General features: G+C 45.7%; 1 protein-coding gene across 1 annotated transcript; it reads left to right on the forward strand.

The window, feature by feature from the left end:
- Positions 1-912: 912 nt before the first annotated feature.
- VIM (vimentin) lies at positions 913-8,542 on the forward strand. Its single transcript, XM_058532495.1, has 9 exons — positions 913-1,625; positions 2,273-2,333; positions 4,767-4,862; positions 4,958-5,119; positions 5,652-5,777; positions 6,117-6,337; positions 6,805-6,848; positions 7,247-7,332; positions 8,183-8,542. Exons 1-9 carry the CDS (start codon positions 1,063-1,065, stop codon positions 8,222-8,224), a joined length of 1,401 nt encoding a protein of 466 aa, XP_058388478.1. The 5' UTR covers positions 913-1,062; the 3' UTR covers positions 8,225-8,542.
- Positions 8,543-10,916: the final 2,374 nt, after the last annotated feature.

The following is a 10,916-nucleotide window of genomic DNA, read 5'->3' on the forward strand; positions in this document are numbered from 1 at the left end:
TCTCCCCACAGGCGAAGCGCACACTAGACAGCGGCGCGCCAGCTCGGAGCTGGGTGAAACTCACAACAAACAGTGCGCGCGGGGCCGGCGGAGACTTGAGTCTGTCTCGTCTAACGGTTTCCTCGAACCGCTAGGAGCCCTCAACCTTGGCGGCCAGCAGGGCGCAGTGACTCAGCCACCCCACCCCTCTCCCCCGGGCTTTCCTCGGCCGCCGCCTCGAAGCTCGCGCCGTCCAATGCCGGACCGAGCCCGTTAAGTCCCTAAACGGGAACCCCCAAGACAAGAGGATGCAAAGAGAGGCAGGGCGCGGCGGTCCCCCTTTCCAAGCGGCCGGTGCGCTAGGCTGTGCGGAGCCCAGCCCTGCATCCCGGGCTGTGTGCGCCCCCACCTCGCGCTCCAATCTCAGGCGCTCTTTGTTTCTTTCTCCGCGCCTTCCGATCTGCTGGATCCCTTACTCCCCCTCTTCCTGCCCCTTTGCCCGCGGGTCTCCCCACCTACCCGCTCCCAGCCCACCGCAGCCCTGCAGTCTCGGGCCCCTCCCACCCGCGCGCCTCCTCCCACGCCTCTTTGGCGCACTGCCCAGGACTCCTCTTGTCCAGTCCCCGGCCGGTTCCCCCGCCACCGCGCGACCCCGCCTTTTTCAGCACCCAGGGGTGAGCAGAGCTCGGACCATCATCAGGAAAGTCCCCTAAAGTTCCAACCCAGCCAAGAAGCAACGGGACTGTGCCCAGCCCCGGGCAATGGAGAAGGGGGGAGGAGGAAGGCTCGAGGGGGCCCCCGCCCCAATCCCCCGCCCACCCTCCTCGCTTCTCGCCGGGTCCCCATTGGCTGACGCTCTCCGCGGCTGGGATGGCAGTGGGAGGGGACCCTCTTTCCTAACGGGCCTATAAAAACTGCGCCCTCGGCGGGGTCCCGTCCTCTGCCACTCTCGCTCCGGGGTCCCCGCGCCAGAGACGCAGCAGCGCTCCCACCGCCCGCACCCACCGCGCCCTCGCTCGCCTCTCCTCCCGGAGCTAGTCCGCGCCGCCGCAGCCGCCCAGCCCACCGCCACCCACTGCAGCCATGTCCACCAGGTCCGTGTCCTCGTCCTCCTACCGCAGGATGTTCGGCGGCCCCGGCACCGCGAGCCGGCCGAGCTCCAGCCGGAGCTACGTGACCACGTCCACCCGCACCTACAGCCTGGGCAGCGCGCTGCGCCCCAGCACCAGCCGCACCCTGTACTCCTCGTCCCCGAGCGGCGGGTACGCCACGCGCTCCTCGGCCGTGCGCCTGCGGAGCAGTGTGCCCGGCGTGCGGCTGCTGCAGGACTCGGTGGACTTCTCGCTGGCCGATGCCATCAACACCGAGTTCAAGAACACCCGCACCAACGAGAAGGTGGAGCTGCAGGAGCTGAATGACCGCTTCGCCAACTACATCGACAAGGTGCGCTTCCTGGAGCAGCAGAACAAGATCCTGGTGGCCGAGCTCGAGCAGCTCAAGGGCCAGGGCAAGTCGCGCCTGGGGGACCTCTACGAGGAGGAGATGCGGGAGCTGCGCCGGCAGGTGGACCAGCTCACCAACGACAAGGCCCGCGTCGAGGTGGAGCGCGACAACCTGGCCGAGGACATCATGCGGCTCCGGGAGAAGTAAGGCAGTGCCCATGCAGGGCGGGGGGGAGGGAGGGAGGGGGAACGGGCCCCCGCGAGGGGCTGCCACGCCCTCGGGGATGTGTCGGGGCGGCGGCTGCTTCGGGGACAGCAGGGGAGCGAGGCTGTGGCTGCAGCGGCGCAGCCCCGCCCCGAACCCAGAGCTTGAGTTAGCATTTCCCCTCCACCCCCACTCATTGCCCAAGAACGCCCCGTTTCAAGTTACAGATTTCTTAAAACTGGCACTTGGTCAGTAGTCGAAGCCCGCGATTTCCCCAAACTTTTAGAAAGTTGCCAGGCCCCACCTGGCGGGCTGCCAGCCCTAGGGCGGGAGGGAGGAGGAGGGGATCGCTGTGCAGGAAGCGAGACAAAGGGATTGCAGAGGCTCCTCGGGGGCGGAGGGCGGGGGCGGGGGGCGGCGTTGGCCTTGCAGGTGGGTGTGGCGACCGTGATTGCTTTTCGACGCTGCGGCCGAGGTCCCGCTAAAACTTGGCGAGGGCTGCCGTCCCAAAAGCCGCGGTCACTGGCTGCCCACGGAGGTGGCGCAGCAACTCTTGTCTCGGGACGCGGCGGGGGGCGGTTGGGTGTGGCCGCCCCGCCCCCGGCGGTTTCCCAGTTCCCCTTTGATTCATGTGCGACTGTTTCAGGTTGCAGGAGGAGATGGTTCAGAGAGAGGAAGCCGAGAACACCCTGCAATCTTTCAGACAGGTTTGTAGATTCTCTTCCCACTCGCAGCCACCGGACCCCACCCAGCCGGCCCGCGGGCAATTCTAAAAGTTACTTAAACCGAGTCTAAAGAGTGCAAATCTTCACGTCTGTGCGCAAAGCCCCCTAGTGGCAGAAAGACCACAGATTGGAGCTTCTCATAAAAACCTTTGAATGCTTTAAGCCGTTCCTTAGGACAGAAAGTCTTTTTAACTTTTTACTTTGTTTCAAGATCTTTTCCAAAGAAATATTTTTTTCCATTTCTTTTTTGCAGCCCATTGACACGCTGATTCCGAACGGTTACAGTTCGATGTAGATTGCGGTTTGCTGAAGTCAAGGTGGCTAACTTTTACAAGGCCACAAAAAGCGCAATTATGCCCTCTAATTTAAAACATAAAACGTGTTGGAGGATAAGAAACTTAGTTGAACTGGAATTAAGCCAGCAAGTTCCCTTTGTTCTCTGCAAGTTCCACTGTGGCATTAAAGTTAGAGGGAAGTTTCGCTATGCACTACTATTTTGTGATCTAAGAAGGGTGAAAAGGAGCCATCTGTCCCCTTGGCTGAATGGTATTAATGGTTTCTATGGGCTTCACTATGGAATGTAGATACAGACATTCTGGCAAGTGTGGTGGCTCTGGACAGAAATAATAGGAGTCTTTGTGTTGCCAGAGAAGCTTTGCAGCAGGCTACATTCTTATTGAATATGTAATGATGTAAGCACAGTTCTAATTGGACACAAGTATTTGCTAACATCCGTTATCTAATATCTGGCCTTGACTTGTGAAGTATGTGATGTGGAAAGTTCTTAAAGCTACAGTCATAACCTCACATATGGAAAGGCCTTTCTTCGTTGGGTTCTTGTATTCTTTAGCACTTTCTCTGTAAATAAAGAATAACCGTAAGGCTGAAGAATGGAATTTTAATTAAAAGGGTTTTTTTGCTTTGCAGTTAGATGGACTTAAGGGTTTTTAACTTGAAATTGGAATTCAAAAGCAGGAAAAGTTCTCAGCATAGTTTTGTTCTCCTGAACACTTAATAGTGGCTATAAAAGCACTCTCAGATGAATAGTCTAGAATAATATTTTGAAGCAGAAATACATTTGCCAAATTAATTTAAACACAGCAATATGTGGTTCATTTTAGTCATTGGGCGTTTATGATCATATATTTGTAATGTTTCCCGCAGAGTCGTGAGTTAATATAAAAATTGTATAAAAATATACAATATTGGTACGAAAGATCTCCTATTTAGGGATTAGGTAAAAATCCCTCATTCTCTTCAATGAGTTAGAATGTCACACTGAACTTTTTTATAGAGGTTAGTAAATTATCTTATATCTTTTTTAGGGCTTAACAACAAGCAAAAATGAATATTTTTCCCCAAGCCTGATCTTTTTATCACCCATTTCTTATTCACTTTTCCATGAAGGTGTTAGAACTGTCTCAGCATTTTAAGACTGTAAGGCTATAAACTGTATTCCAAATATAATTGCTTACAAGATAAGAGGTATAAAAATCCTCATGACGTTCCCTTGAGGGGAAATAAAATCTTTGGCACGCAGCAGTTCATAAATGGTGGAAACACAGTAGATGCGCCAGAGCAGCAAGAATTCTACAAAGAGTTTTATTTTATGCATTTTGACCAGTCATTCTGAAACTAGCTAAGTAACTGAATTGACAAAGTGATAAGTAAAAAGGATGCACACACCCTTGTAGGGTGATGCAGGGGAGTTTTAGGAGAAAAATCTACCAAAGAAAGCAAAGCAAATACAGTTCAGAACTACATTTCTTTTCCTTATTTGCTAAAAGTGCGTCTTTGCCAGTACACATCTTGAAGTGGAGTATAAATTTGTCACCTGAATGCCAGATCACTACATACTTGCTTTGGATCCTACAGATAAGTTTCAGAAGATTTGAGTAGAGAAAAAAAGAGCTTAGGTATATGCTGAAACTTTTGAAGCGTGAATTTCTGTTCTTCATGTACTCATGTATACGTGAAGTTGTGAAATCTGGTCAACCCCCATTATCACATTATTCCATGACATTACAAAAAAAAATCTTAAAAATTCTGTAACATTGATTTACTAGATTTAAAAAAATAATAATAAATTTCAGTGGTATAATGTAGATTCAGTGATAATTGGTTGAGCACAGTTTATCATGTTGGCGTACATTTATTTATTTTTAAATTGTCTGTTAGCCACCTTGAGTACAACATAGCGGGTCACAATTCAAATTTATTAATGAAGAGAAGAAAACAAAGTATATGATAGCAGTGGGTGATTTTACAAACTTATTCCAAGGTCGTAAAATTTGTCAACACCCTGTTTATAGTAAAGAGACTTAGCCCATATGGTTAATTTAAAACAAATAAATGAGATAAGCCGTTAACTTTAGCATCCTCCTCCATGTCCTTTCTTTTCTCTTTTCAAAATAGGATGTTGACAATGCTTCTTTGGCACGTCTTGACCTTGAGCGTAAAGTGGAATCCTTGCAAGAAGAGATTGCCTTTTTGAAGAAACTACACGAAGAGGTAAGCACAGTCAGTCGCTTTTCGTGAATGAATGTGGGTGAAGGAACGTGCTCCCATACTTGGCACGGCTGACCTTCTGACTGCTCTTTCTTCAGGAAATCCAGGAGCTACAGGCCCAGATTCAGGAACAGCATGTCCAAATCGATGTGGATGTTTCCAAGCCTGACCTCACGGCTGCCCTGCGGGACGTTCGTCAGCAGTACGAAAGTGTGGCTGCCAAGAACCTTCAGGAGGCCGAGGAATGGTACAAGTCCAAGGTATGGAGCAAGCCAGTGGCTAGAACAAAAGAAAAGCATCTTGTTCTGCAAACACTGTATCTATCTGTGATTCCTAAATACTGTTCAGCTCCAGTCAAAAAGCTGGCTTTAACTTCTTGTTGAAGTTTCGTTTGTTGCTACAGCCTCCCCACCACTCAGGCCCCCTCCCCTGTAATAGCAGACTCCCTTTCCACTACCTTCTTTCACCCTGCTTCAAAGTACACCCCAACACCATGCTTCTAACCCGCCACCCTTTTAAATGAGGGTGATAAATAGTGAGTTTCTACTTGAAAATATCAATGCCAGCATTCCACTGCTCTTTCTCTGGTTTTGAAAACAGAAATTGAGACGTGTTCTGGAAGACGTTGAGATTTGAACATACAATATAAAATTTGGTTTGTGTCATGCCTTGTCTATTTGTTTGTTTGTTTGCCATCTTTAAGCTTTCTCATTTGTCCGGGTCAGGTAGCATCTTTGAGGATCTGTGAGCAAGCCACTGGAGTGATCTACATTTCTGATTTCTTCCTGACAGTTTGCTGACCTCTCCGAGGCTGCGAACCGCAACAATGATGCCCTGCGCCAGGCGAAGCAGGAGTCAAATGAGTACCGGAGACAGGTGCAGACGCTCACCTGCGAAGTGGATGCTCTTAAAGGAACTGTGAGTATCACACCGCAGTAAAAGAGGGAACATAACCAGTTCGGATCCTTTCAATTGACCAAGCTAATAGTGATATCTGAACAAAACTTCAAATGAAGAAAATCCAAAGAAAGTGAGTTGTTAAGACAGATTCAAAAAGCGCTTTGAGATCTGAAGGTTTCTGCTTACATATATTGTTGCTTCTAGCAAGAAAGACTTGGTACTTGTATTAGCTACCTGAAATTGGAGGGTTCGCCATTTGCCACCAAGGGAAAAGATTGCAAATGGTCTGTATGTGGTTCTGGGAATGGCTGGGTTTTTCTGGGAAATCGTATTGGAAGCCTTTCTTGCCTCCCGCAGAATGAGTCCCTGGAACGCCAGATGCGTGAAATGGAAGAGAACTTTGCTGTTGAAGCTGCTAACTACCAAGACACTATTGGCCGCCTGCAGGATGAGATTCAGAACATGAAGGAGGAAATGGCTCGTCACCTTCGGGAGTACCAGGACCTGCTGAATGTTAAGATGGCTCTTGACATTGAGATTGCCACCTACAGGAAGCTGCTGGAAGGCGAGGAGAGCAGGTATGGAACAAGGACGTGTGTGCGTGAATTAATAGCTGCCATTTGCTAGGTATCATGCCATTCGCGTTACATATATGATCTCGTTTCATCTTTAGAACATTTCCAAGTAGCTATTTACCACTTTTTATACATGAGCAACCATCGGTTCAGAGAAATTTAGTAACTTGCTCTAGGCAGAGTTAATCAATAGCGGAGCTGGGATTTGAACCCACAACTCTGGGAAAGACAAGCTCCTCGCACTCTATAATGCCTCCATTTCATGCCCCTGCAGAGAAAATGCTTTGAGTAAAATATTTTAAATGTACTAATGAGACCAATCATAGATAAATGCTTCTGAAGCAAATCTCACACTTATGAATCACAAGAGTAAATTTTCTTATTTGATGAATAAAGAAGTGAGTAAATTCATTCCTTGTTGTTGGAGTTGTTTTCCAAAAATATTACCATTCTTCTTCATCTTTTTATAGGATTTCTCTGCCTCTTCCAAACTTTTCTTCCCTGAACCTGAGGGGTAAGTATTTGATTGCCTTTTATGAAAAATATCAGCAGCTTGGAACCATTCTGTTAAAGCACTAATTTTTTTTATGATACTTGAGAAATGCCATACAAGAGAATATTCTAGAAAACATTCATAATTTTCAGACGCAAGTAGTGTCAAGTACTGTCTTGCAATCTATGCTTCCAGTCAAACTCCATCTGCCTTGTTCCTTCGGAGTCTACACTGAAGTGCGGTCCATCTTATCTTGATGCTACAGTGGTGTTAGACAATGGGTTTTAAAATAGGTGATAGTCTTATTTGGAGAGTAGCACTTTAAACAATTGTGAACAAAAATCATAACTCTGAGCAAAATAGTTACTTGGCTTTTTAAATTTTCATTTTTATTCACTTGGGGCCTGTTTCTTTTTCAGAAACCAATCTGGAATCACTCCCTCTGGTTGACACTCACTCAAAAAGGACACTTCTGATTAAGACGGTTGAAACTAGAGATGGACAGGTAGGTATCTTGAAATCAAAGCTGGAGTAATCTCAGACAGACATCGATATCCTTTTAAATCATTAAGTCTGTATCTCAGATACACCTAGCTAATTTGGAGGGTGTCGGTTTCATTCATGACTACTAAAAAGAGAATAGGCCACTTCTTCGAGCACTACACACAGCTAAATTATTTGGCTCCTACACTGAAGGTGAGATAGCAATCTTTCTATAGGCTAAAATTAGTGATTTTTCTATGGCCCTTAATTTAAAATGAGAGGACTGCTTCCTTAAGTTACTTCCTAGACTGGCTTCATGAACTACTTCATTTGACAACCTCAATATCAGGAATGTTTTGATCCTGATGGGTGGCCTTCCCTGGTGACCATCACCTAAACACTCCTAGGCCCTTTTATGTAGTACAAGGACATGCTGTATGTTCAATCAGTTTCTCGTTACTTCTCTATGCCAGGAAAGAAACGGTCAAAATTCATTGTAGTCTTCATGTAATCTTTCCATACATATGAACTCAAAATGTACTTACTGTACATTTTAATATGTCTTAATTGCTTTTAAACAGTGCTGCATAAGATTATTACAACATCCTTTAAAAGCACAGTTTTTAAAAAGTTTTCTTAATTTTTAAGTCATAACATTGGATATGTATTTTCCCCATAGGTGAAAAGCATCTTACGTATGTATCCGTCCCACATAGCTGTAGCCCTTGTCATGCAGAACCAACATAACCTTCCAACTCTCACGATAAATTATACATATTTAGTAGGATTTTTCTTTGTCATGCTTAATAGGGTGATTTAATCTTTAGCATGTAGTATTCTATTTGATGAGAGTTTTATTTTTTTTTTAACAGGTTATCAATGAAACTTCTCAGCATCACGAGGATCTTGAATGAAAATTGCACACACTCGGTGCAGCAATATATTACCAGCAAGAGTAAAAAAGAAATCCATATCTTTAAGAAACAGCTTTCAAGTGCCTTTCTGCAGTTTTTCAGGAGCGCAAGATAGATTTGGAATTAGGAATAAGCTCTAGTTCTTAAGAACCAACACTCCTAAAAGATTTAGAAAAAAGTTTACAACATAATCTAGTTCACGAAGAAGCCTTGTGCTAGAATACTTTTTAAAAAGTATTTTTGAATACCATTAAAACTGCTTTTTTCCAACAAGTATCTGACCAACTTGTTTCTGCTTCAATAAATCTTTGAAAACTGTTTTGTTGTCTTACTTATTTGATAATATCTAAACAATTGTCTAAATTTTATGAGAATGTATGTTTTAAATATTTTTTGGTCCTATTGGTTAATTGGCCACAAAAATCAAGTTGAGGTTAACTCGATAAATTCAACTTATTTATTTATGCTTGAGATAGAGTTCTTAATTTGGTCATTTTAGGTAGACTTCACCTCTTTTCAATTCAATTATTTTTTAAATTTACAAATAGGTGATATATAATAAAAACACTTGTACAAAAATGATAACGTCTTTTCATAAAATGAGTTCAGCTGGGTCCACGTCCATGTATGATTTCAATTCTACCAAATAGACTTCCTAAAATTAAAAACTTTCACTAAATGAAACTTGTGGTGTGTGCAGCATATGAGTAGCACCAATGCCACTGTGGGCGTTAAAGCATAGGGCAATGGCCAAGGTGGAGGGGCTGTACCTTCTATTAGCCAGATGCAGAGAAGGGGAACAAGTTCGTCAAGTTTCAACATATGAAACTCTTGAGTTTCTGTGTGTGTATCTATATGTGATAGCTATAGATATTTTTAAAGACCTTTGTGTTTGGGGGGATGATCGTAGACACAAACACAAATCCCTAGTTTTTCTTCTGGGAGATAAGATTAACACACCTGGTAAAATGATGCTAAACGTAAGTGTAATCAAGTTTCAACGCCTGGAGCCTTGGAAGAAGTGGTGCAGTCCTGGAGAGCTTCTCTTAGGCCCTGCAGTGTGGGCGGGCCTCAGGAGGGTGGATGGAGTTTAGACAAATAGGAAAGGGAGGGCATCACCCGGAGGCCGTCGAGTTGTCATGGTTGGTAGTGTGTGTGTGCTGGAGGGAAAGCTTTGAGTAAATTCCTGGACGTCTCTAAGTCCCAATTTCCTGGATTACTATTACCCCTCTCCAGGAATGATGTGCTAGGCATTTGTACTCATTTTTAGATGTTTGCATCCACCTCTCTTTAGAGTCGCTAAGGGGAATAGTAAGATAGTTCTCACAAAGCCCACCGAAGTGCCAGGTGCTGTGCGAAGGAATATCAGCTGTCACATTAGCTGTGATGGTCATCGTATTTGGTACTTTGGGCACTGCATGAGTAAAGAAGGGATTGGCTGCAGGAGGGACCCCAACGAGGGTGACTTTCCACCCTAGTTTGCCTAGGACAGTCTTGGTTTATGCTTACTCATTAATAGTGCCCCCTTTCATAATTGTACCATAGTTGTAACAGTTTGGACAGTAGGTGATCTGGTCGTCCTACCCTTAGCATAATCTTGTAGGAAAGGGCGTTCATCCTGAGATTCCTTGAGCGTGCCTTCCCCACCCCCCCACCCCCATATTTTAACAACTGACGTGTTAAATGGCGTAATCAGCATCACCAGAGCAAACGTCCAGGTCTTCGGGCCCTTAAGAAACTTTCTCTGGGGGCCGGCCCCGTGGCGTAGTGGTTAAATGCATGCCCTCCACTGCTGGCAGCCCGGGGTCTAGATCCCGGGCGCGCGCTGATGCACTGCCTGTCAGGCCATGCTATGGCAGTGTCCCATATAAAGTAGAGGAAGATGGGTACAGATTTAGCCCAGGGCCAGTCTTCCTCAGCAAAAAGAGGAGGATTGGCATCAGATGTTGGCTCAGGGCTGATCTTCCTTATAAAAAAAAAAAAGCAAAATAAAAAAAAAAGAAACTTTTTCTATTTGATTGTTGGCTTTGTTTTCTGTCCTTCAGCTATTCTCACCATGTTCTCTCAGCCTCCTAACCCTCTCCCCTGTCTCCTCTTCCATTTCTACCCCATCTCTGGCATCTGAGGATCACCCAGGGCAGAAACCAGCCCCATGTTGCTTTTCTTCAAGCATATGACCTTTTACTATTAAAAAAAAAAAATCAAGCTACAGTGTTTTTTTCTTTTTTAAAGATTTTATTTATTTATTTATTTTCCCTCCAAAGCCCCGGTACATAGTTGTATGTCATAGCTGCACATCCTTCTAGTTGCTGTATGTGGGACGCGGCCTCAGCGTGGCCGGAGAAGTGGCGTGTCGGTGCGCGCCCGGGATCCGAACCCGGGCCGCCAGCAGCGGAGCCCGCGCACTTAACCACTAAGCCACGGGGCCGGCCCTACAGTGTTTTTTTTTTTCAGGAGGAAAGGAACCAGGATGACAAGGAGTTCTGTCCATATACCTTGAGACTAGTGGGCTCCCCATCCTTAAAAATCCCTTACAGCTCTTTCTAAAATCACCTCCCTGAAATGGAAAAGATGAGTTGGCCTCCTTTATCTGTGACTGTCAGAAATTAGCCCTTCATGAAAAGTGTCCCAGGGACCCACCTCATAGGAATTCAAATCTAGTTAAGTCTTTTTTATTTTTATCTTTAATTAT

Source organism: Diceros bicornis, chromosome 36 (assembly GCF_020826845.1).
Source record: "Diceros bicornis minor isolate mBicDic1 chromosome 36, mDicBic1.mat.cur, whole genome shotgun sequence".
In the NCBI taxonomy this organism is placed as follows: Eukaryota; Metazoa; Chordata; class Mammalia; order Perissodactyla; family Rhinocerotidae; genus Diceros; species Diceros bicornis.

Coding starts and splice junctions, on each gene's coding strand:
- VIM (XM_058532495.1), top strand. CDS start 1,063: ATGTCCACCAGGTCCGTGTCCTCGTCCTCCTACCGCAGGATGTTCGGC. Junction 4,863..4,957: donor TGAAGAAACTACACGAAGAG/GTAAGCACAGTC, acceptor CTCTTTCTTCAG/GAAATCCAGGAGCTACAGGC. Junction 5,778..6,116: donor TGGATGCTCTTAAAGGAACT/GTGAGTATCACA, acceptor TGCCTCCCGCAG/AATGAGTCCCTGGAACGCCA.